This window comes from Cotesia typhae, unplaced genomic scaffold, assembly GCF_013202065.1.
Source record: "Cotesia typhae breed Kobodo isofemale line unplaced genomic scaffold, CoteBio_Ctyphae scaffold_13, whole genome shotgun sequence".
In the NCBI taxonomy this organism is placed as follows: domain Eukaryota; kingdom Metazoa; phylum Arthropoda; class Insecta; order Hymenoptera; family Braconidae; genus Cotesia; species Cotesia typhae.
The window spans coordinates 4342429-4369857 of NW_027423774.1; the positions used below are offsets into that span (position 1 = coordinate 4342429).

General features: G+C 34.8%; 1 protein-coding gene, 4 non-coding genes and 2 pseudogenes across 7 annotated transcripts; 6 read left to right on the forward strand and 1 right to left on the reverse strand.

The window, feature by feature from the left end:
* Positions 1-519: 519 nt before the first annotated feature.
* Positions 520-16419, forward strand: LOC141535301 (uncharacterized; annotated as a pseudogene).
* Positions 2485-2676, forward strand: LOC141535566 (U2 spliceosomal RNA). The gene has a single exon (XR_012480618.1). It is a non-coding gene; the product is annotated as a U2 spliceosomal RNA (small nuclear RNA).
* LOC141535558 (U2 spliceosomal RNA) lies at positions 9541-9720 on the forward strand (annotated as a pseudogene).
* On the forward strand, positions 10422-10609 carry LOC141535557 (U2 spliceosomal RNA). Its single transcript, XR_012480611.1, has one exon. It is a non-coding gene; the product is annotated as a U2 spliceosomal RNA (small nuclear RNA).
* On the forward strand, positions 13004-13188 carry LOC141535567 (U2 spliceosomal RNA). The gene has a single exon (XR_012480620.1). It is a non-coding gene; the product is annotated as a U2 spliceosomal RNA (small nuclear RNA).
* A 930-nt stretch (positions 16420-17349) lies between the features above and the next one.
* Conu (Rho GTPase-activating protein conundrum) lies at positions 17350-26209 on the reverse strand. 3 transcript variants are annotated; one of them, XM_074254239.1, is made up of 7 exons: positions 25959-26209; positions 22400-22508; positions 22192-22321; positions 21862-22103; positions 19371-20253; positions 18230-18574; positions 17350-18142 (listed from the first exon to the last, which is right to left on the reverse strand). In XM_074254239.1, exons 3-7 carry the CDS (start codon positions 22313-22315, stop codon positions 17772-17774), a joined length of 1965 nt encoding a protein of 654 aa, XP_074110340.1. In that variant the 5' UTR covers positions 22316-22321; positions 22400-22508; positions 25959-26209; the 3' UTR covers positions 17350-17771. The 3 variants fall into 3 exon arrangements, with proteins under 3 accessions (XP_074110340.1, XP_074110338.1, XP_074110339.1); XM_074254237.1 differs by having other exon boundaries at positions 17351-18142; positions 22192-22508; XM_074254238.1 differs by lacking the exon at positions 25959-26209 and adding an exon at positions 24818-25329 and having other exon boundaries at positions 17351-18142; positions 22192-22508.
* Trnae-cuc (transfer RNA glutamic acid (anticodon CUC)) lies at positions 21091-21162 on the forward strand. Its single transcript has one exon. It is a non-coding gene; the product is annotated as a tRNA-Glu (tRNA).
* Positions 26210-27429: the final 1220 nt, after the last annotated feature.

Below are 27429 nucleotides of genomic sequence, written 5' to 3' on the forward strand. Positions count from 1 at the left end.
ATTTTAATTATATATTATTAACTATAACTGTAATAAAGTAGCTTAAAAAATCAATCTATGCTTAATTAATTTTTTTCTACTAAAGCTCAATCATCACGTTCAATTCAAAATTATACTAAATTGTCTTTCACTATCTAATTATAATAAAATAAGCCCTAATTTTGAATTGTCTTAATTTTATCGTAAATATTCTATTTTATTCAATTTCGTAAATAATAATAATAATAATAAATACTAATTACAATAAAAAATTGTTTGATTTTTAAATAACTATTCCCGTATTGTAACCCCGATAAAATTTTTATCAACTATTGTTAAACAACAACGCTATCAGACTTTGATATCAACATAAAATTAGCAAGTGCAGATCAACTAGTTGAGTTTTGTAGTTCAATTTGTTTAACATATTTAACATGTTTTGCAACTGTCAAAAAGTTATAGTATTTTTAACTGTAATAATTATTAATAATAGTATATTAGCGCTGACTAAAAATTTTGAATGGAAACAGGATTTTGAAAATGACTGTAAGTATTTTCTTCATAATTAAAAAATTATTTATTTTTTTTTTTTACTTACAAAAACAACACATAAAAATTATTTCTTCTATTGAAACTTGATAATACACATAATTTTTAATTCTATCAATTCATTCAAGTATTTTTAATATTTGGAAAAATCATAAAAAAAAAGTAAAATTTCAGGTAAAGAAGAACGACAACCAGTCGTTGAATATTACAGAGAAAATAGTGTACAATATTTATTATTTTCTCAACGAGTTACTTGGGATGAAGCACGCATGATTTGTAAGAGTTATTTTTCAAGATTGGCGATACTTGACACCATAGAAAAAGCTGTTACTGTTGCGCGGTTATTAGCAGATTCGAATATAGGTTTGAAAGAGAGTAATACACTGATAAAATAAATGAACTTGATTTACTTCTCAAGAGTCTCAAAAACAATGTTGAATTTTTAGTAGATTTTACTGAAAAATTAATAATCGTTAAATTAAATTCAATAAAACATAAAAAAAAAAAAAAATACTTCCGCTTGGGCAAGAAAAAAAATCTAAAACCCAGAAAATTAATTTTGAATCAGAAAAACAAAATTCTTGACTTAAAAAAAATTTGACCCTTGAATAATTTTTTAGTTTAAAAATTTTTTTGCTTGATTCAAAAAAATCAAATTCTTCAAAATTATATTCTTGGTCTCTAAGATTTTATTTCTTCAATCAAGTTAATTTATTTTATCAATGTAAAAAGAAAAAAATAGATTTAAAAAAATTAATTTATCTAAATTATTTTTTATTTATAAAAAAATTTTGGCTATTGAAAGAAATGGAAGACACGTGGCTGGGAGCCAAAAGAATAGACTTCGTATGGTATTGGATGGACAGGGATGCGGGACCGTGGAAAAATGTTTTACCGACGGAATCTAATGTAGAAAATTTCCCACCTTGGAGTCGAGAACCTGTTCGACCTACGAAAGAATGTCTTGCTATTGACCGTCAACACCATCAACATCCGAATTTTATCGACCTTGACTGTCGGCTTCAACGACCGTTCATTTGCCAAAAAAGTTGTGACTTATTTTAATGATTTTTATTTATGATTCTTTTTTAATTAAGTAATAATTGGAGCTTCTGGACTTTTTAGAGGACAGCGAAATAAATAGTCCGATTCCTTCAAAATGGGTACAAATAAACAGAAACACGTTTACGTTGTACCATGGAAAAGTGACGTGGCAAGAGGCTGCGATTTATTGTAGAATACAAGGTTCCAGATTGGCGGTTGTTAAAAATTTGATTGTCACTCATATTCTTTCTAACAGTATGACGAAAACCCGTCCAGGTAAGGAATTAATACTCGTAAATTTTTTTTTTTTTTTATCGATTGAAATTTGCTCTTTTGGCCAAAAATAATTTTTTTTTTCCAAGTTTGTTAATTTTTTTATTAGATTAATTTATTAGAAAAGAGATTATGATATAATTACTCAAATACAAGTTAGTAAAAAAGAGAACAAAAATTTTTCGTACAAAAAAAATTTTTTTTATATAAAAATAAGGATTTTTTTTTCATCTAACCCCTAAAAATAAATTTTTATATTATATTTAATTTTTAATTTTTTTTAGTAAAATATTTTCAGTAAAAAAGAAGATTATAATAATATTGTTTGCATACAAGCCAGAACACAAAAAAAAAAAAAACAAAAGTTTTGTTCATGAATTTTTTTTTTTTTTTTCCCGAAAAAATGGCCTCTTTTGCTAGTGTTAAAAATGATTATATATTCACGAAAAAGAGCATAGCAATGAATGTTATTTATAATCGTTTATGAAGAGTGGGGAAAGCTGGAAGGGGTAGTCGAGTATGCTTGACACGGAGCGTGACTTCTTGAGGCACCGTGAGGTGTCGCACAAAAAAATTTTTTGTTCGTTTGAAGACAGTTATTTCAGAATTCATAAATACGATTTATTTATACGATTTAGTATCGCTTCTCGGCCAACTGGCTAAGATCAAAGTGTAGTATCTGTTCTTATCAGCTTAATATCTGGTACGATCCTCATTGAGGATCCAGTATATTAACCTGATTTTTGAAAGTAGGTAGAAATCTGGGGCTTGCTCCGGTTCCGCCACGAGTTGCCTTGGCATTGCAGTACAGCCAAGCGCGGCTCTATAAGCCTATTTTCAAAAATCAGTGTTTCCTAACACCTTGTTTTGATGGGGATTAATTAAAATCCCCACGAACTTTAAAACTAAGCAACTTTGATCTTGGCCAAAAAAAAAAAATTGGTCTCTGTGATATTTTTTTTTAACACACATTGACTAGTATTATTCTAATTAAAATCAGTGAAAAAGTTTGTGTGAGTGAAAAAGAATCACCACCACCGGAGAAGACGACTTCCTGGACGACTGGCTTGGTGGAATCCACGGAGTTTCTGTCATCATCACGGGATACCTCCTGCAAAAGGTAAGTCACGCACGTTTTTTCTACTTGGGAGCCTTCCCTCTTTCTCTCTTCTCTCTTTACCCCCTTATCCGTTTTTTTTACCTGGAGTGTGGCAACACACTCACTCCCAGGAATTGGTGAAAAACTTGTCATCAATTCTCTTTACCCCAGTCGGGTAACCGACGGTGCTGGTAACTAACCAGTACTGTAGTTCCCTGACTTACCCTCAGTGGTCTGTGACGACCAATTACCTACGGGTAGTTAACTGTCGCGACCTTCCTAGGGTAACTTGTAGCGAACAAGTTCACCAGTGCTACACTGGTAACTGACCCGCTACAGTCTTACCTATCCTACCACTTACCATTACCCCGAGGACGGAATTAAGGAAACCTATTCCTTAATTTCGAGCTCCCTAATTTCTCTCTCTTCCATACTTTCCTGTGGTACACTTAACACCACAGGGCAGTATACTTTTATTTCCGTTTCTCTCTTTCTTCGGGTCCTTGAGCCTACGGGAATAGCGGATACTTCCCGCTTATCCCGTAATCTCGTGCCCTCTATCCTTTTTCTATCTCTCTCATTCGTTTCCTGTCCGTGGGTTTCGTGGTCCGTTCCACACCCCTAGGACAACCTTTTGCACGCTTGTTGGTTCCCTTGTATAAGGGGACTCTATATATTTCCTGTTCCCCCCTACGTGTGTGACTTCCCGGTATGGAGGTTATCGTAAACATCCCCCTCCCGAGGGAGCTTAGGTGCCCGGAGTGCTACGCCAGCACTGCCCGAGGGGTAACTGGGGTGTATGGGACTCACGCTGCATTTATGCAGCACTTCAAAAGGACGCATCTCGGGGCCAATGTCATCCACAGATGTAACATCTGTGGGTTCATTGGAACCGGGAGGTATCCAGTGAAGATTGTGAAGTCACATATACTCAAGGAGCACCCGGGTGACCATAGCCCCTCGGAAATTACAGTAGGCTCCCCCCTCAGGGGAGAACCCGCGAACAACTACACCACTACGCGGAAAATACTGTCAGGGGTAGCTGCTGCACAAGCCAAAGTTCGTGGAGCCAGGCCTGCAGCAGTCCGTGCCTCCGTGGCTTCCGCAAACCCGGTCGTCCCAAATAGAGATAGGAGGAGCGGTAGCACAGGCGAGGATGTAGCTGGCAGAGTGAGGCGTAGCACATCTACGAGTAGTACTGCGTCAACTCGAACCCCCCCTAGTAGTGTCCCAAACACCAGGTCGTCGCTCACCACCATCACCAGCACCGCCAGGACCACTAGGAGGGAATCAACACCCACGAGCCGCAGTACATCCCCCAGTACCCGACTCGCAACCTCTCGTCCATCCACATCAACAGCGAGAAAGACCCTCACCAGCACTGGTACCGCCACGTCAGGCACCACCAGTGCTACCAAAAACTGCCGTGTCGTCTTGACGAAGCCGCGAGTAGTCTCAAATGTCAGGGTCACAGGGACCAGGACAATAACTGCTTTTCTGAGGGCCAAACAGGCAGCTCCACGTAAGAGCAGCACACCACCACCAACAACGACGTCCACCAAACGGAAGTCCTCGACGCCACCATCCAGGGTCATGACCAGGTCAATGCGGGCGAGCAGTCAACCAGCTCCAGCCCTCGCCCCAAAGCCCAAGCCTCGGGCTGACCTGGTCAAATTAGTCAATCCATCGACGACCTACGCCGAGGCAACTACCAGAGGGACCAGGGCACAGTCTGCTCCACCAACCACCATCTTAAAAGGCCCTGGTCAACCAAGGAGGACGTCATTGCTGCCTGTTGTGGTGTCCTCAGCGACACTCGCGGCAACAACAACAACTACAACCACAGTCACGACATCGGCAATGAGGGGTCCGATCATGGCCACCAAGACAAGTCCCACGTTGATCGTGGGCAATTTGGCCATGGTCAACGAACTGGACGAGAGCTGTTGTTCAGTACTGGGGACAACAGAGGGAGAAAAAGGGCCAATAAGCCCGCCACAATCCAGGGAGCAGAGGGAGTCAACAGCAGCGACGGTGAGTGACCCCCATTTATTCCCTGAAATTGTAATTCGTTCTCCCCCAATTATGGCTACGCCTCCGAGTCCCCGAACGTTACTGACACTGATGTTCGATCCCTAGTCACAGTATGCAATAGTTTTAACAATAGTACAATCCATAGCATAAGCAATAGTCTAATTAACCTGGTCACACCAAACAATAGTAATCTAGTCACAAATGTTAACAAAACTTTAGTCAACAACACATCTAACAACAGTAACAATAACAACAACCTAATCAACATCGGTGGCGGTGACGGGCGGGTCGCGTCAGACAACGATAATAATAACAACATTGTAAATAGTAATAAAAATGACCTCTGCAAAAAATGCAGGAAATGTGGCGACGAGTTGTCTGACGACTCTAACTATGCTGCATCCAACAACAACAATAATAATAATAATAACAACAACAAAAACAACAATTATAACAACAACATGTACCGTCCCAGGTGGACGAAGGTAGGACACGGTCGAGGTGGTCGCGTTGGCAGACGGAACTTCACAAATCAACCCAACAATAGTCTCCAAAATAGTTCCGATCTAATACTCAATAATTCATTTAACCCCCTAAATAGTATTGACGCCAACACTACAATTCGCGACTTTGATCGGTGTCCGGGTGGACGCTCGGGCGTCACGCGCGACGGATCGGGCCGAACTGCCGAGTGCCCTGCGTGGATGTCCCGAGGTCAGCAAAGACCGTGGATCCCCCAACGTCCCCCTTTCCCGGACGCTCGGCGTGAGACCAGTCGAGGCTCTCAGCGTCGAAGATCCAACCCCCAACAAGCCCGTGAAGACCAGCGACCAGCCACTCGCCATGCTGCAGCGAGGTCACAGGAGATGCACAAACGTGCCGATCTTACTGCCTTTGCTGTGGCGACTGAGTCCTGGGATGAACTGGAGGAGCTTGACAGGAAACTGTCAATGTTCTTTCAGGGAGTCGCAGGACCCAGGCCGGCGGGTGGTCGTGGAGATCGTGATTCGAGAAGGGATCGGGGTAGCAACCCAGAGGCGGAGAGGAACCTGCAACAACACCAAGCAGGGCAGGGTGACAGAATTCGTGCTGCCACCCGAATCCAAAAGCTTTACAGGGAGAATCGGCGAAAAGCCATGCAGGAAGTCCTGAAAGAGCCTTCCCTTTTGCCAGGTGCCTAAGGGTGAGGTCGACCGGTATTTCCGAAGCATGTATTCGGACGATTCTCCCCTGGAAGCTGACCTGCCAGAAAGACAGGTATGGCCACCAGAAGAGACGAGTGAGTTGGCCGCAGCGATGGTCGTCCCCTGACGGAAACTGAGATCAGCCGACGGTTAGCCAGGATGCAGGATACTGCCCCTGGCCCCGACGGACTGAAATACAGTGACCTGAAGAGGACTGACCGGGGCTGTGTGCTGCTCACTGCGGTCTACAACGCATGTATGCGTCTGGGGGCCATACCAACGTCATGGAAGGTCTCTAATACTGTGTTAATTCACAAAAAAGGAGACCGAAATGACCTGTCGAACTGGCGGCCTCTCGCGATGGGTAACACAATTTATAAATTGTTTGCTGCTCTGATTGCCGATCGCATCGCGAGCTTCGTGGTCGCTGGACGGAGGCTTACTCCATCACAAAAGGGTTTCTTGCGCTACGAGGGGTGCCTTGAGCACAACTACGTGGTTCAGGAGATCCTGGAAGATGGAGCTCGTACGGGGAAGGACGTTATCGTCGCGTGTCTGGATGCGTCCAATGCTTTTGGATCCATCCCGCACGCGGTGATATTCGACGCGTTTGAGGGTATTGGCGCTCCGGAGCCAATACAAAACCTCATAAAAAGCTTCTACACTGGGTGCACGACGAGAGTTCGCACCAGTGAAGGCTTCACAGCTGCCATACCTCTAAAGAGGGGCACTAAGCAAGGTTGTCCGGCAAGTCCAATTGCCTTCAACGTCGGCACCGACTCAGTTCTAAGATCAGTCGAGGAACGAAACCGGGGCTACTCGTTGAACGGCAAAAGGATTGCGTCATGCGCGTATGCGGACGACTATTGTTTTACTGCCTCCTCGGAAGAGGATATGGAACAGCTGCTTCTCACCGCGAGCGTTGCTGCCCGACGGGTTGGAATCAGATTCAACCCGTCCAAATGCGTCACATTGCATATAAGTGGCAAGGGCAGCAAGCGCTGTGTAAAAGATAGCAAATTTACCATCAGCGGTGAGGAAATGAAGTCGCTGGGAGAGGGAGAGGCCTACGATTATCTGGGTGTCCCAGTGGGGTTCAGGATCGGCCAAAATCCTATCAAAACTCTCACCAGCATAATGGCGGACGCGGAGGCCATCGATGAGTCCCTCCTCGCACCGTGGCAGAAGATAGACGCTTTGCGTACTTTCATTATGCCACGGATGGATTATATTCTGCGGGGGGGACAAGTTGAAAAAACACCCTTGACCACCATAGACAAGGGACTCAGGAGGATGGTGAAGAGCTGGCTACACCTCCCACAGCGTGCAAGTGCCGAAGTGGTATATGCACAGCCGTGGAGAGGTGGGTGTGGGATCATCCCACTTGCGGACCTCGCAGACATCTCAGTCATTGCCCAGGCCTTCAGGATGCTTTCCTGTAAGGACGCTGATGTGGCTGAGATTGCAAAGTCCTCACTAGAGCAAGTGGTCCAGCGGAAAACTATTCACCATCCTTCGCCGCAAGAAATTGCGGAGTTCCTCACGGGTTCACTGGATGGCCCCTTTGCAGGGAACAAAAAAGGTGACCCGAACGTCTGGACAAGGGTGCGAATGGCCTCTAGGCGTCTGTCCAAAAGGCTTGGTGTGGAGTGGAGATGGGATGGGGTTGAGAATGGCCTCGCCATCATCATAAAGGACACTGGGGACCGCACTGTCACAGTGCCACCAAGTGCGAGGTCCCAGATTATCTGGAGACTTCGCAAGGCAGCCCAATTACAATATCTGGAGACGCTGACAGCGAAGAAGGACCAGGGTAAGGTATGGGAGGTCACGTCGCGTAATCGGGAGAGCAATCTCTGCTTGCGCGACGGAAAATATATCCGCTTCGCCGAGTGGCGATTTATCCACCGCGCTCGACTTGACGTATTGCCCCTTAATGGAGCAATGCGCTGGGGAGAGCGGGATAGGCGCTGCAGAGTGTGCGGGTATTACCTCGAATCCCTGCCCCACGTCCTGAATCACTGTATGACGCACTCCAGGGGCTATCAGCTGCGACATGATGCGATCCTCAAACGGATATCGCAGGCTTCGAGGATCGCGGGGGAGAAGCGGGTCAACCAGACCGTAAGGGGGGTTGATGGGGATCTGGCATCGCTCAGACCTGACCTGGTAGTCAGAAACGAGCGAGCCAAGTCCATTGTCATTGTGGATGTCACTGTCCCATTTGAGAACCAGTGCAAAGCTCTTGATACAGCTCGAAAAGAAAAACATGAGAAGTATCAGGAGCTTGCAACTGCGCTCAGGGAACAGGGATACCAGGTGACCATGGATGCGATCGTCGTCGGCTCCCTGGGTGCCTGGGACCCGAACAATGAGCCGGTTCTGAGGAGGCTGGGTATTTCTCAGTACTTTGCTCGTCTGATGAGGCGGCTCATTGTATCGGAGACAATTCGCTGGTCGAGGGACGTTTACGTGGAGCACGTGTCAGGAAACCGGCAGTACCAGACGCCTGACCTGCTGGGCGGGTCCGCGGGCGGCCGCTCGGGCGCGGATTGAAGTTGCGAATATGCGTCAACCAAATCCGTCTGCTAATTGCGGTAACTGACACCGAGTCCTACAAAACAAACAAACAACAAACAACTTACACCGAACTACTGCTCCCCTACACTTATTAATAATTATATATGTACACCTATCATCCAAATACAGAAATATGGATGAAGGTAAAACAGACTGTGATATAAAACATCACTGAAATTGAAAAGACTGATCGATGACTGAAACTAATATATAATACGGATAGATTTCATATATACAAGATAATTATATTTACAAATTTACTCCTTTATTTATATTTTTACAATTCTATTTATTACTATTCAAATATATTTACAATTTTATATATACAAAGTTATTATATACAAAGTAAAGAACAACCCTATCCTATATGGTCACAAATCGATCTTGGAAATAATGCCACTACGAGATGGGGCCAAATAAGAGTAGTACTGCCTATAACACATATATACATATAAAACTAAAACGATTATCTAATAACTATGCGTACAATGAATGAAACTATATACACAAAATAAAACACATTGTACCTTGAACAAACATAAAAACATAATCGCCACATGACAGTGCTGTGTGAATGAAAGTGCTTGATTATTTTTCTACTAATTAATTAATATTAATGATTAAAGTCTAAACGTGATAAAACATTAAAGTATGAGTGAGTGAGTGAATGATTGAGTGACACAAGGGCGTCTGTGCCCTTCTTCCCTATTGACTTTCAACAAGAATTGAGAAACTGACTGTATTTAAATACTACTGTACCACCTGGGATGGGATTGTCCACCCCAGGCAGTTATAATGATTATTTATGACAATAAAGAGACTTTAATCTGTTCTTATCAGCTTAATATCTGGTACGATTCTCATTGAGAATCCAGTATATTAACCTGATTTTTGAAACTTGACGGAACTTTGGAGCTTGCTCCGAGTCTGTCGTGAGTTGCCCGGCATTGCAGTGCCGCCGGAGTCAGCTCGATAATATCATCAAAGCATAATAACTAGCTAAAGATTTCTTATTTAATAGGAATTGAATAAAAATTCACTCTTCGAAAATTTTATTTAACAGTACTTTATGACTGATGATGAAAAAATTTCGAACTTGAGGAAAATCACGCATGCTGACTGATTATACTTATAACTAATTTTGAACGACTTCGCCAGCTCTGACAAGTAAACTAAAGACTGAAGTGCCTAGGCACAAAACACTGTGATATACTTCCTTATATACAAACTTATTTATTTATTTACATATATTATATACATATTTATTTACATATATTTTACATATATATTGTACATATTTATTTACATGTATTTTATACATATTTATTTACACTTATTATACATTTATTTATTTACAAAATCATAACAACAAGGAAAATATATATACACAAATCCAATATTGGAAAAATCAAGGGTTGGTGTAATAACAAAGCCACCACGAGGCTTAGCCATGCGTGAACGTGAGCGAGTGTTAGGTTATATTATTTTGAAATAAAAAAAGATTAAAAGTTACAAGTTCTGTGAAATAAAGTATGAATGTGTTAGAGTGAATGTGAGGAATGACACAAGGGCGCTAATGCCCTTTTCTGTATCAAATTTGACGACAAAAAGGAAAAAAAAAATTTTGACTGAATACTATTGTACCACCTGAGATGGGCCTGTCCATCTCAGGCAGTTATATTGATTTATTTTTTTTTAAATAAAAAAACTTTTAATCTGTTCTTATCAGCTTAATATCTGGTACGATTCTCATTGAGAATCCAGTATATTAACCTGATTTTTGAAACTTGACGGAACTTTGGAGCTTGCTCCGAGTCTGTCGTGAGTTACCCGGCATTGCAGTGCCGCCGGAGTCACCTCGATAACAATATCAAAGCATAATCACTAGCTAAAGATTTCTTATTTAATAGGAATTGAATAAAAATTCACTCTTCGAAAATTTTATTTAACAGTACTTTATGACTGATGATGAAAAAATTTCGAACTTGAGGAAAATCACGCATGGTGCACCAAATAAATTCAGAAATCCGTGATATAACAATGCATAGATTAAATAAGACATAAAATACTGACTTATTTAATTTGAAACTCACAATTAAATTGTAAAAATTATTTAAAAAATTTTTGTATTTTATACGATTGAAAATTTATACCCGTATAAAAAAAATGTTTCAATTTTTATTTAAATTTAAAATAAGTCTATGAAATTTTTTTTATTGATTTATTAAGCTGCATGTTTAATAATTTCAAATTTAAAAAATCACGTTTTTTGACTGAAAAAAAAACTTTTGATACTTAGCTTAATTATTTAAAATCATCCCACTTGCGGACCTTGCATACATCTCAGTCATCGCTCAGGCCTTCAGGATGCTTTCCTGTAAGGACGCTGATGTGGCTGAGATTGCAAAGTCCTCACTAGAGCAAGTGGTCCAGCGGAAAACTATTCACCATCCTACACTGCAAGAAACTGCAGAGTTCCTTTCGGGTTCACTGGATGGGCCCTTTGCGGGGAACAAAAAAGGTGACCCGAACATCTGGACAAGGGTGCGAATGGCCTCTAGTCGTCTGTCCAAAAGGCTTGGTGTGGAGAGGAGATGGGACGAGGTTGAGAATGGCCTCGCCATCATCATAAAGGACACTGGGGACCGCACTGTCACAGTGCCACCAAGTGCGAGGTCTCAGATCATCTGGAGACTTCGCAAGGCAGCCCAACTACAATATCTGGAGATGCTGACAGCGAAGAAGGACCAGGGTAAGGTATGGGAGGTTACGTCGCGCAATCGGGAGAGTAATCTCTGCTTGCGCGACGGAAAATATATCCGCTTCGCCGAGTGGCGATTTATCCACCGCGCTCGACTCGACGTATTGCCCCTTAATGGAGCAATGCGCTGGGGAGAGCGGGATAAGCGCTGCAGAGTGTGCGGGTATTACCTCGAATCCTTGCCCCACGTCCTGAATCACTGTATGACGCACTCCAGGGACTATCAGCTGCGACATGATGCGATCCTCAAACGGATATCGCAGGCTTCGAGGATCGCGGGGGAGAAGCGGGTCAACCAGACCGTAAGGGGAGTTGATGGGGATCTGGCAGCACTCAGACCTGACCTGGTAGTCAGAAATGAGCAAGCCAAGTCCATTGTCATTGTGGATGTCACTGTGCCATTTGAGAATCAGTGCAAAGCCCTTGATACAGCTCGAAAAGAAAAAAGTGAGAAGTATCAGGAGCTTGCAAATGCGCTCAGGGCACAGGGGTATCAGGTGACCGTGGAAGCGATCGTCGTCGGCTCCCTGGGTGCCTGGGACCCGAACAATGAGCCGGTTCTGAGAAGGCTGGGTATTTCTCAGTACTTTGCTCGTCTGATGAGGCTACTCATTGTATCGGAGACAATTCGCTGGTCGAGAGACGTTTACGTGGAGCACGTGTCTGGGAACCGGCAGTATGAAACGCCTGATCCGCTGGTCGGGTCCGCGGGCGGCCGCTCGGGCGCGGATTGAAGTCGTGAACATGCGTTACCTAAATCCGTCTGCCAATAGCGGATACTGACACCGTGTCCTACAAACAAAATAAACAAATAACCGACTACTGCTCCCCTACTCCAACACATTGTTTGACTAACTACACATGCTCTAACTATGTGTAAGTTTTATAATAATGACTCCGTCAGCCCAAATAACAAGAACAGAATAAGACTGAAAATCTGGTGCGCAGGAACCGACTGTGATGTGACACATCACTGATACAATTCTAAATATCTACACTTATTTATAAATATACACTATATATATATCTGTCTATTTATTTATTTACAAATTATTTACATAATATATATCCATATACATTTCATTAATTGTGATACTATATAAACAATATACAAATAAATAAATACTTACTTTACCATCTATACCGATATGTATAACTAATTATAAGTGTTAAAATATGTACAAATTATTTATAACAAACTAAGAAAGAAAATACATATATACAATTTTATAAGAAGTCTAAATAATAACCTAGGGCTGACGCTAAAACACAACTAAATGTGAGTGAGTGTTTGTCTATTGTCTATTTTATATTATGTAAAAGATTAAAAGTTAAAAGAATAATGTATTAAAGTATGAATGAGTGAGTGAATGGGATGGATGACACAAGGGATTTTATACCCTTTTAACAATATTGACATAAAAAATTAAAAAATTTATTGACTGTATTCAACATACTATTGTACCACCTGAGATGGGCCTGTCCATCTCAAGCAGTTTCATGGATTTATTTCTTAAATAAACAAACTTTTAATCTGTTCTTATCAGCTTAATATCTGGTACGATTCTCATTGAGAATCCAGTATATTAACCTGATTTTTGAAACTTGACGGAACTTTGGAGCTTGCTCCGAGTCTGTCGTGAGTTGCCCGGCATTGCAGTGCCGCCGGAGTCAGCTCGATAATATCATCAAAGCATAATAACTAGCTAAAGATTTCTTATTTAATAGGAATTGAATAAAAATTCACTCTTCGAAAATTTTATTTAACAGTACTTTATGACTGATGATGAAAAAATTTCGAACTTGAGGAAAATCACGCATGGTGCACCAAATAAATTCAGAAATCCGTGATATAACAATGCATAAATTAAATAAGACATAAAATACTGACTTATTTAATTTGAACCTCACAATTAAATTGTAAAAATTATTTAAAAAATTTTTGTATTTTATACGATTGAAAATTTATACCCGTATAAAAAAATGTTTCAATTTTCATTTAAATTTAAAATAAGTCTATGAAAATTTTTTTATTGATTTATTAAGCTGCATGTTTAATAATTTCAAATGTAAAAAATCACGTTTTTTGACTGAAAAAAAAACTTTTGATACTTAGCTTAATTATTTAAAATTTTGTAATTTATAATGCAAAATTCTAGCAACTGGACAATATATTCTTGAACCCAATAAAAAAATTTCTAAAAAAGAATATTTATCATATATTAAAAAATTTTTCTATAGATTTCGAAAGTGTGTGGATCGGAGCGTATTTCAATGACGGTAATTGGATTTGGTTATCAACGGGTTCAATTTTAAACTCGTTAACCGACGAAAGTGGGTATCCGCCCTGGAGATACGGTCGCCCGGAGGCGAACAGTGGGTGTCTACTTCTCGACCGGCACATGGAAAAAAATTCAACGTTTCTTGAAGTTTCGTGCGATCACAAGCGTAGTTTCATTTGCGAAGAATGTAACAATATAGTTTAATGAATTGTTAACCAAAGCAACTATTCTCATTTTTTTTTAAGCCAAAATGAATTCCAGATACCGACGATGAGGAAAATGACTGGTGGGACGACCCAATCAAGTTTTCATACGACAATAACACTTACGTAATATATCCACTTGAGAAAACCTGGAACGAAAGTTCTTCTCATTGCATTTCTTCAGGAAGCGTACTAGCTCAGGTGAACAATATTAACACAGTTAACATGATCATTGAAGCAATGGGCGACCACCCCCGTGAACTATCCCACGTTTGGCTGGGAGGTCACTGGAATCCGAAAACCGACGAGTGGTTCTGGACTTCCAGTCACAAGAAAATTCCTAAAGATAAAGATGAAAGTGGATTTCCCCCTTGGACAAATATTGAAGGGGATGATGGAATTGTTTCTCAACCTTCCTCCACTTGTCTCAATTTAGACCGTGCTGACCATGTGAAGGCGCACTTTTACGGCCTGGATTGTGATAGCAAGCAACCATTTGTTTGCAAAACTAGTGAGCTTTTCCTAAATTACTTGCTCATGTGAAAATATTTTAAATAATTATGAATTTTTTTATAAAATTCAAATTTTTAAACCAATATTTTTACAATGATTGAATTCGGCATAAAATAATTATAATTTTCTTTAAAAATGTAAAAAAAAAGGTGAGCCAAATTTAATGATATTTTTTCATACTTTGAGGGCGAATAGCAGATTATTGTAATTTTGTTTGGATAAAAAATCAATTGAAGAAAATTTTGAATTTAATTAAGTACAAAAAAATTTGAATTTCATATAAAATTTATAATCGAAAATTTTTTTGCAAAAGTTAATTAATTTAATGTAAAAAACTGAAAATTAAATGATAGAAAATTCTTTATTCTATTAAAGCTTGTGATATTCCGCCGACAATTTCCAACGGAACATGGAATTGCATCAACATATTAAACGGCCGGGAGTGCAGCTTAAGGTGCAGCAAAAACTTGATGATAAATGGAATCAACACGATCACCTGTACCTTGAACAACGGATGGATCGCGGGTGAAAATCTGATGGAGTTTCCCATTTGTTCTAATACATCTGACTACACTCGGCGCATCATTCACTCACTTGGTGAAGATATTCGAAGAAGTTCGGCTTACTATCTTCTGATGGATCATTCCGCGCAGAATATCAAATCGTCGGCTCTGAAGTTTGCTCAGAATATTCTAAAGGCTTTTCCGTATGAATTTTTATATTTTTTTGATTGAGTTTAAAAATGTCGGAGTCAAAATAATTATTTTACTTTTGTTAGGGCATCAAATCAATTGAGAACAGGAATGACGACTTACATCACTGATCCACCTGTTTTTATACCTTTTAATCAGACCAACAATTGTTTGTTGGTATCAGCGTTGAAGTACCTGCAAAATAGTACTTTGAAAAATATAACTGTGGTCGCTAATATTACGCGAATCAACAAGGAAATTTCAACTTACAATGGTCGCAAAATAACAATAAGTAAATTTTAAAAAAATTTATCAAGTTTTTTCTTAAAAAAATAAAAAAATTTGATGAAATAAAATAAATTTCTTCTAGTCGCTGTGATTGATTTTGATCGTGGATCACACTACATAGACATTCTGATGCACTTCAAAGCAATAGGTCATCACATCGCCATTATCGGATTAAGAGAGCACTTGAAAATGTTGCAACCACTCGCGACAATTGGGTTTGACCACCGCGCGAATTTATTCTTATTTCAAGACAATGAATTTGAAATGATTGTCAATGAATTGCAAAGTACGCAAATTAAGATTTAAAAATTTTTTTTGGAAAGAAAATATTAAAATTTTTTTTATTTTTCTTTTTAGAACAAAAAAAGAAACTTAAATGCGCAGACTACCCGGTAAATTCAACTGCTAATAATTTTGTGGTGGTAGAAAAAACCAGCTCAGGAAATCAACCGCCTAAAAATCCAGAGTCAAGCTTGATTTCTACTTCCCCGAGTCAAGTTAAGGAACAAGTACCAGCTACTGAAGAAAATCCACAGACTTCGACTACCGAAGGAACTACCACTGTCGAAAATGATTATGAACAAGAAAGATAAATTTTGAAAATTTGATTTATCTATACTAATTTAATTTTGAAGTTTTTGTTTAATACCCGTGCGAAGCCGGGGTGGACTGCTAGTAATTAATATTTTGAAAAATGATTTTTTTTTTAGATCAAAATTTTTTTCATTAAAATTTTAATACAGAAAAAAAAATTGTTAATTTATTAATTAATCAATTTTTTAAAAAACAATTTTAATTTTCTCAACAAATTTATCAAGACACATAATTTCTTTTTTTGCTAAAAAAATACAAAGTTGAACTCGAATAAAGTATTTTAATTGACATTATAAATTATGCGACATAAAAATGTAAAAAAAAATTCAAGCTTATAAAAATAACGAATTAAATAAATAAAAATGTATGTTTATATTGTTCTTTTTTCTTTGGCACTTTATTAAAGTAATTTTAATGCAATATTTACAATTAATGTGTTCTTATTGTAGTATGGCATGTCATATTACAAAAATCATCAAATGACATATTATTAAAATGCCTTACGAAAATTAATAAATGGCGTTTTTCGTTTTTTAGAAACAACATTTTTATATAATTATTTTTTAAGTATTAATGTAATAAACTAATCAGCCACTGTTATTATCTTTTAAATGACCTTGACGTTTATACGCTATTAAAACATTTAAAATGATTCACAATAGGTTAATATTAAAAATGTTCGCAAAATAATTTTTTATAAATTACATTTTTTAGCATCTATAAAAATACAAATCTAAATTTACTGACAAAATATTAATATTGTTATTGTTAATAATTTATTTTGAATTAATTAAATTCTTCAAGGCACCTTGGCGAGTATATACAAAAATATAAAATTTTGATTTTTAATTGAGCTCAATTATAATCAGATTTTTCTATAAAAGTTCATAAAATTTATGTAATATAAATTTAATATTAATACTACATATTACATTTTATTAAAATTTTTTAAGTACGCACAATTTTACCAATAGAAGAACTACAACCTAGTGAGATAATTAATAAACAATAACAATTGTTACATTATTTTCGTTGAATTAATTCACAACAAAATGACAAAAAAACCAACTAAATTTTTTTTTATAAAATTTAGCGCCAAACTTTTATTTTAAATTAAAAAAATAAAAATTTTTATAAGCAATTTAATTTTTACTTTAATACTTAAAATTTAGTAATTATTTACTCAAAAATTTTTATGAATCACATTAATAGACAAATTTAATTTTTTTTTGAGAAAAAAAAAATTAACCATTCAAGAGAAAAATTTCTAAAAAGTCTTTTTTCTTGAAATAATAAATTTTATTTGATTCAAAAATTTTGCTGCTTGATTAAAAATAAAACCCTAAAAAAATTGCTCAAGCAAAATTTTAGATAAAAATTACAAAATCGGAAGATAGTTAAAAATTTTAAATAAAAAAAAATAATTGTCGGTTCTTTTTGCTATTTTGCTCACAGTATATCTTACGAAAGGCGAGCACCATACTGAAAAAAGGAAAAAAAAATTCACTTGATCCAAGAATAAAATTTTTAATTCAAGAAAATTAGTAGAAAATTCTTTAATTTTTTTTACTTATAAAAAAAATTACGAAGCTCTTGAAAAAAATTTTCTTGATTGAAAAATTTTTCTTTTGAATTAAGTGAAATTTTTTTTTTCCAATGCATAAAAACAAAAGCTAAAAATAACAAAAAGATAATATTATTTCTTCTTATATTTACGATACCTGTCCTCTTCAGATTGTCTTCTCAGTTGATTAAATAAATTACTTGGAACATTGCATAACTTATCAACATTACTGAGGAGCGCTTCTGTTAATTGACAGCAAACAGCAGCCATGTTTACCTGAGCACTCAAATCCGAGCGATCACGTGGATAAATATACCTCGGGGGAAATAATGACGGCGCGACGATCATCGAAACATTGTGAATTGACATTTTGTTTGAACTCTGATTATCAATGACTAATTTAAAAAATTTAAGCAGCGCCTTTAGCGTGCAGCGATGCTCCACTGGCAGCAGCAACACCAATAAATTCAACGAGTACGATAAATCACTGGGACTTTTAACACCTGCAACAATTTAGATTGATTATTATTGTGATAATTATGATTAATTGCAAGATTGCGAATTCTCAAGAAAATAATTAATATATTTACCGTGACTTTGATAGAACGCGTCGATGTACTCTACCGTGAGCAGAGGTTGAGGTAAATCACGCAGCAATTTTTTTAGCACCGCTGATAAATCATGGCAAGGAGTGCGTTCTATTAATTTGTCAGCTTCCTTAGGCTTGCTGTAGAAATCCGTCTCCAATTCTGTGCAAAGCTGCTCAACTTTTTGCTTGTTTCCGCCAACGCGGAGGATTCCCTCTTCTTTAATTCCGCGCTCGGTCAATTCCGTTAGAAGCTTTTGGAATATCAATGGAATATTGTTTTCTTCGTTTGTCAACTGACTGTCGCGTAATAAAAGTGTTGACAATGATACGCTGAATAAATTACCAGCTGAAAGGAACGTAAATTGAGATTGAAAAAAAATTGAAGAGATTTATTGATACACGGAGAGAATTTTATTTTTTTTATACGGTGAGACAAAAAAAAATTTTTTTTCAAATGGGCATTTTTGTGACATGATGAAATGAATTTGTTAAAAATTGTCCTTAAAAAAACTTTCTTGTAAAAAAAAATGTTTTTTACACGGAAAGAACAAGATGACACTGGATATCATCCCAGATTATACTTAGTGATATCTGTAGTAAAAAGAAATTTAAATAGTAGCTAGAAAAATCTAAATTATACTGCGTGATATCTGGATTATACTCATTGTAATCTGGATTATACTAGCTACTATCTAAAAATTTTTAGGTATAAAATTTTTAGTATAATTTAGGATGATATCCAGTGTCATATTGTTTTTTCCGTGTAGATTTCAAAAACAAAATTTTTAGATAAAAATTCTCAAGTTTATTTTAAATTGGATTTTTCCAAATTTAGAAAACTTTATTTTCAACAAAAAAGTTATTGTTAAAAAATTATTTCTTCTGAGAAATAAAATTGTTTAAAATTTCCAACAAATTAATTTCTTGTTACAAAAATAAAGATCTTTTTCCAAAGAAATTTTTCTTAGTGTATTAAAATAAATTTTATAATAAATATAAATATTAAAATATTTTAATTGAACACTGAAAATTAAATTCTAGGATATATTGTAGTTAGGAAACAAATATAGATATTTTTTCCATAAGAAACTATCATGAAATTCTCTCTATGCGGTTATCAATAAAAAATGAACTCATCAAACCTTTTTGCCTCCGTTTATTGGGCTTTCTCTTAATCAGCGGCAAGTTGTATTTATCAAATACAGCAGTAAGCTCGAGCCACAACAACGTCTGTAGCCTCATCAAGTCTCTCTGGGACAGCAGTTCAACCGCACTTCTGTCAAAGTCCTTATCTGCCTCATTATTCCAGTCATCGTCATCCTGGGAGGAAACGACTCCAGTCATGGACTCATTAGCTCGACACATTTGCTCGAAACTCAAATGGTCATGCGAGGAAGTTCTGTTGAGCGGTCTGGTGATAATATGGTCCGCTGGTCTGGTTCTGTGCAAGCTGCTGTGACTTCGAGTGACACTTGCATGATTGGTGCCACCACTGATGCCGCGTTTGAGAGTGTCCTTACGGTCACTAATTTTTTCCGTCAAGTAATCGTTTCCAACTTTTGCATCGAGCTTTTCATTCCCGACTTCGCTGGGGTCGCTTCCACTTCGATGCTGGATGATCGGTCTAGCCAAGCTTATCGTCCCCAATCTCTGGTACGCAGTCAATTCAATCCCCTCCGAATCGCTGGCTATGTCTCCACCGTGGGACCAGTGATGCCCAGTGCGTCGGAATATTTCCTGGACTGGCAGAGGCGTTGGCGTTACTATCGACAAATTGTGATTGTGAGTACTGATAGATGACGACTGACGATTCCCGTCTTTCAAGTCCTTTTCATCGTGGGAATTTCGGTGGAAAATCGAAACGAAACTCGGAATATTTATACTAGAGTGATTGGGCCCGACGGTTGTATTCACTACGGTGGGCGGCGAAGGGGGGGACGCACTCTCTGGTGTTTCTCCTGAGTCGTGGACACTGTCTAACGAATCCGGTGTCGCACTACGGGATCTGGTGCCTACGCTCGATGCCTGCAAAAGATTATCCTGTTAGTGATATTGAATTAAAAGTCATTGTTACGTCGTTTTATGTTTTAAGTTTTTAAGCAGTCTAAAGTCTATCATGTAACTTTGATAGGAGTCAAATTGGTTTATCGATTGCTTAATTTGAATTTCAAGTTTTTATAATGCTCAAGCATAGACAGTCTCACTCTTAGATTTTTAATAGAAAGAAAAAAAATCATTTGTTCTGGCCAAAATTAGTTGAGGAAAAAAAATAATTTTTATGAATTTTTTTGATGAGATTATGAAAAAATTTTTTTATAAATAAATTAAAGTAAACATTTTTATTTTCTTTAGAATTTTTTATACAGGATTACAGAAAATACATTATTTAAAAATTTAATTATTAGTTTTCAAAAAAATGGATTGAATAAATTTTTTTAATTATTAAGTCTTAAAAAAAAGTCTAAAATTTAAATGATTGAAATTTTTATATTCTAAAAATATTGAAGTAAATTATTATATTAATAATTTTCCAAGTAATTAATAATTTGAAAAATTGTTCTAATGCACTTTTCAATAAATTAGAGTTATAAATTTTATCTCAAATGAAAAATACGAAATTTTTAATTAAAAATTTTGTATCTCTCTTATATCGTTTATTTAAATTATCTTGGAGCAAAAATATCAATTATACATGCTGAAAATTTACAATAAATTTTCTTATATCAAGCAATTTTTCGCATCACAAATCTCATATTTATCGACTGAATTTACTCAAATGTGACTAAAAGTCACGTATCTGCGCATCTGCTTTTACTGATTCTACTATTTTGTACTCTACAAACCATTAACCCCTCATCGATCTCCGGTATGGTGTACTGGTTAGCATACCTGGCTCTCACCCAGGAGATCCGGGTTCGATTCCCGGTACCGGAAATTTTTTTGTAATTTTTTTAACCAACAAAAAATAAAATAATCTTTGTTTATTTTGCCACTTAAGAGCCCAAAAATTTATATTTTTTTTTAATTATTCACAAATTGTTTTTTATTTCAGGCATTTTTCGTAATTATTTTTGAGTGTGTTCCAAAGAGAGGGGATAGACGTCGCTAATGCTCCCAAGTGAGTTTCTAATTATACCCGACAAAAAAAAAGTGTCGCTTAGGTTTATCTAATGACCGCTTTTCGGTACTATAGTCTCGGATTGTCAAGCAATTCTATTGTATAAGAAAGTAAAAGTAATAATTAAAGAGAAAAAATCCGAAAACTTCAAAACTAGAGTCATTGTAAAGTAAACGGGATAATTTTGTAACAAATGTTTCATTAAAAATAAATAATTTTAATCCGGCGTTTCAAAATAGTGTCTTATGATTTATTTCCAACGAGATTTTTTAGCTATTAAAAAATTTTATTTGAGTGAATTAAATAGACGAATTCAATCAAATAAACCAAAACAAAACAGTATTTGGTCCAAACTCATCCAAATTTATATGAAAAAAATTTTTTAAGTTATTTTAAATAAATCTACGAATTTTAAATCAAACAAACTATTTTCTCAGTGTATTTAATTTTTAAATTACTCCACTTTACTTTCTAACATTCATTAGTAATTATTGGATAAATATAGAAAATATTACCTCAACATCTTTGAATACATCACGTATGTCTGGTTTACGTGCTCTAGTACGCTGATTAAATCTTTGTTTAACAGTGTGATTTAGCGACCTGACACGACGTTTTACAGCTTCAGCTTGCGCACGCGATAATGTACGCAATGCAGCACCCAATTCTTCCGGCTGAATTTCTCGTCCCGCTTTCCATGGCTCTGTTAATTCCCCTAGGCCGGCAGCTTTTAGCCATTCGGCTTCTTCCTCACCTTCTGGAAAATTAATTACCAATTTAATGTGTTACTATATAAATTGCAAGTGTTTAAATAAATTATGAAGGTGAAATTATATTTCAAATACCATCATAGCTACGTGGACTAGACTCCTCATCGAGATAGTCATCAAGCATTTTCGTTTCCTCAATCATTTTTTGATAAGCCTCCCAATAGTCTTGTAAATTACTATCACCGCCGGTAAAAGTCATACTGTGCTGTGAGCGATCCATTTTTATAGATTATTTATCGTGTTGTTAATTTTATATTAATTAATTTATTTAACCATGGATTACTTTATGTAACAAACAAAAATAATGTTGATACTCTTAATTAGTCTCATCGATTGTTCCAAGATGAATAATTGTTTGTTTTCATTCAATTGTTTTCAATGACTAACTTGTTCTGAAAATTAAATAAATAAGTTTATTAGTAAATACTATTATCGCGGCTATTTTTATATTATTTCAATTATTAAGAGAATAAGCAAAATTTTGTGGCATAATTAAGAAATGACCTCGTATCTCGTGAACTATTGACATTTTTAAAGATATAAGCTCATCCCGATGTTACATTCATCAAGAGCTTTCATTTAAGTACCCACATCAATTTTTCATATATTTATATATATTATATATATCTATATATGAAAAATATATCAAAAATTAATGTGGGTACTCAAATGAAAGCTCTTGATAAGTTTAACATCAGGATGAGCTTATATTTTCAAAAACGTCAACATTTAAGAAAGTACCGTGCAATTTAACAGAAGCCATTATTTAATAAAACAAAATTTTATTTATTTATAGTTTACATAGTGACTGCAAGGTAGCTAGTTTATATTATTAAAATAAATTTTTTTTTTTGAGTATTAATAATAAGAATAATTGTTCATTTAAAAATTACTAAATTAGTATTTAAAGATTCAAAAATTAATGTAACCTTTAAATAAATTTTAATATTTAAAATAAATTGAATCAATTTTTTTTTTTATTTCTACAAGTAGTATTTTTTGAAAAATTCTCGCTGTAATAATTTATTTGTTTTTTAATCTCAAAAATTTCCAATTTCAGTAACATTAAAGTAATTTTTTATTTGTTCCGTTCTAATTTATTATCAGTTTAAAAATCAAATTTTTTAAAAAGTCAAATTAATATTTAAATTTTAGACGATTTTTTTAGTATTCATCAAGAATTGTTTCAGTTAATTAAAATTTTAGTTCAAAAACTCCGTACTTAGTTTTTCGAATTAAAATCTCTATTCACTCCCGATTTTTTTCAGCCTAATAACAAATTTATATTTTTATAAATATTATTATTATTATTTTTAATGCACTATTCAGTTTACCTTAGCCTACAAATGATAACGATAAAACATTTTATTACCACAATTATCGGATTTAAAAAATTGTAATTGAATTTAGCTTTAACGCGATAAGAAACAACAATATTAATTTTATTACTTTTTATCGCTTCTTTGTGTTATGAAACGGATAAAATTTCAAAGAATTATTTTTTCAATACTGATTAATTTATTTGTTTAAAGATTTGTAAGCTTGCTTCAGAAGTTCAGTTTAAATGGACTGTTCCACGCGTAATTAAAATTAAAAAAAAAAAAAAGTTACTCGTTTAAGAAAAACATGTTTAAAAAAATTGACTCGACCCGTTTATGGAAAAAATTACTGACATAAATACGGGCAAAATTTAATGCAAAATTATGTAAATTATCCAGAATATCAGCATTAGACAAATTAAGCGAATTTCGCCCACATTTACTTCATTTTGATTCCGTGAGAATCCTTGAGGATTTACTGAGAACGAAGCTACTCTATTTCTACATAAAAAATCATAAAATCCGCATAAAATTTTCATTATAAATTAATACATCATAATTGTCTTCTAGGCTCTGAAGAAGAGTTCTACAATTTACAATAAAATTTTTCTACACGGTCTATAGCAACTGAATGTAATAATTTTATTGTTTTATCCCTATCCATATCCTTTTTATTGTGATAGGTAATTAAAAGGCGCGTTATTAAGGAAGAACAAACCTATTCTCACACAGCAAATTTATATTGAAGAATAACTTAATGTTTGTTTACTGTAAATCTAACAGTTATACGCAAATATTATTATTTCCTGCAGCCACTAAGCAAAGTATTCAAATGTTTGATTTTTCAGATGTTTCAGTGCAAGAATTTTTCATTAGTATAATAAATTTTAAACGCTTTAATGCTCAGAAAGTACCTGCGATGCTTCATATCCAGGAAATAAAACACTTGCGTAAAACACTTTGATTTACAGTGATTGCTTTCATACTGAATAATTATTTTTTTTTACACGTGCTGTCAGAAAATCTTATTATTTTTTGTAAATAATAAATATTTTTAAATGAAATTTTTTATAAATTATTGCAAAAAAAATTTTTCAATTAATTTTGAATTAAAAAAAAAATACTTTCATAAATTTACTTGAACTCAAACATTCTCTAAAAATTATCATTTTTCAAAATTTTGAATTTTATCAAAATTTCAATTTTGATTATTTGTTAAATAAAAATTTTATATAAATTATCGCAAAAAAATTTTTCAATTAATTTTGAATATTTTCTCGTTGCTATTTAGCATTAGCCTTGGCATAATTTTTATTAAACTAAACTAAACTTTATTTTTTTCTATTAATTTTAATAGTAAAATTAATTTTCGTTAAACTTACATAAATTAAAACTTAAAAAATCGTTTTAAAATTCAAAATATCCCAGCAATATTAAATTTTTCAATATGACACATACAACTGTCTCTCTTGCACACACATTAATAAAGAAAACAGTCCCCGTCGCTCTTACACAATAACAGATAACATAACATTTGTAATAAAAAAAGGAAAAAGAAAAAAAAAAGTAATTCTTTATTCATTAAAAACTCTTTCAAAGATTCTTATTTTTTTTTCCCGCTTCTGAACACAAACTAAGATAAATCACCAAAGACTCTACTCTATTTATATTTTCAAGCGAGCAAAACTTGAATGAACTTTTTCTACAACTATAAATAAAAAAAAAAAAAAATTCTTAAGCGCTTATAATTTTTACAAACAATTAAATGCTTAAATTTTAGTGCAGCAAATTGAGCATTCGCTAGTGAACAATACTTACAATACTGAAAAAATAACTGACGCTTAAATGATAATGATAACAAACACGATTTTGAGAGACAAAGATGTATTATCAAGAATGTAAAAAAGATTTTCTGGCAATTAAGATAAAGTTATCTTGCGGAATTGTACTGATAAATTTATTTACTGGTTTAGTTGAATAATTTTTGATTACTTCTTAATAAATGAATTAAAATAATTTACAATTAAGCGATTTAATTTTTTTTCCTTGTTTTAAAGTCAAGAGCAGTAAACAAAACTATAAATTAAATATTTTATTCAAGTGGATAATTTTTTTCTAAATAATTAATCATTGATCTTGAAAATCAAGTTCATTAACTAAATGATTTCTAGTTTTTAAAATAAATTTAAATATATATATTGATAGTTAATTAAAACAAAATTATAAAATATAAAAATTTCACTTTTGAAAACGACGATGGAAAGTAAATGGAATCTATGATCGAATCCATTGAGAATTCATTAAGAATTCTGAAAAGCGCCTACAGCTATGTAGATATTGCGATATATACCTATATACATTTACATAAAATATATATATAAAAAGCAAGTTTTGCCTCATACACTTGCGGCGCGTTAAAAGCAAAAAAAAAAAAATTTATAAACGCAGCAAATATTTATTGAAACAATTATAGAGATAAAAATAATAAAAAAAGAAAAGTATTATTTATAATAAAAAACTTACCTTCACAATAAAATAACATAACGATAATAATATTAAAACTATAAATTGCACCACTTGTTTATGTTAAAATGTATCGGAGTTATTATAAATATGATACAGTATGTATAGTGTATAAAATATAAAAAATATTTTTACAGTACACTAAATACACAGGTGGATTTTTATGGACAGTGTGTAGATTATAGACATGTATTTTTTATTACGAATCAAGTGACACCTGTGTCTCAATCTCAATGAAATTCAGGGTTGGGTGCCATCTTGATTTCTCACTTATATGTACTATATTCGGTGTACGGTATATCGGTATACGGTATATACTCCGATCGGTTGTGTCAAAGCCCCCACTCCAGGGCTCCAGGGGGTCTTTAAAAAATACACCATTAACGGGATGCATGTAGGTATAGAGACACTTGTGGATGTGTCGGTAACACGCAAGGTCTTTCATAATCTTGATGTTATTTTGTAAAAGTTAACGATGTGTTATAGTAGGTTTATTTAAATGCAGCGCGCCTTTAGATTTTAAGGGGAACTAAAGTCTTGCCGACTGTCAGTATTATCGACGGAGTTCGTATCGACAGGCAGTAAGTGACCTGTGAAGATTAATCATGATTAATGCATTAACGATCGTCGTAATAAACGATTACTTACCTTGGCTAGAAGAAACGATGAAAAAAGTTTTTTTTTTTTTTTAATATTTTTGAATTAAAAAATATTTAAAGTGATTAAAAAAAAAAAAATAACTTTTAGAAAATTGCTTTTATAAATTAACAAATTTGATCTTTTTATTTAAATGAACTTATTAATAATTTTGATGGAGAAATTTTAGAGACTAGAAGAATTTTTTGAAATAGAATTCTAGAATACTCACGAAAAAAAAAATGTATATGTTTAACATTTATGAGAGTATGTACACGAAAAAAACAAGATTTAACTGGTTTGTATGTCGAATGGAAATTAGTTCCATCTATAGTGAAAAAAATTAGGAAAACGGTTGACCCTGAAGGCCATCCCTGCAACTCCGCTAATTCCATATCTAAGCGCTTAAAATTGCACTTATGATGTTTTTGATTTCTTCGAGCCAAAAAATACAATTACTGTGTAATTTTGAGCTCTCTGAGCTTAAAGAGATACCTTTTTTTATGCTATTGAGTTCTTCAAGCTCAAAAGTCTGATAAAACACTCTCTCTAATATCTTGCTCACAGAAAATTAAAGTTAGGAAATTAATGTATTTTTAATTTTATTTTTTATCTCAGTATCTTAAATTTTCTTTTGACCTAAAATACATTTTAGTTAAAAAGAAAAACAAAAAACATAAATCGTGTGTTTTTAAACAAACAAGTATGATCACAAAAATCATAAAAATAGTCGAGCATTATCATTTTTTGGATCTGATTACTTTTACTAGATAGTAAAAAAATAATTTTTTTTTTTTTTTTTTTTTAGCTAAAATAAATTGATGAAATTAATCGT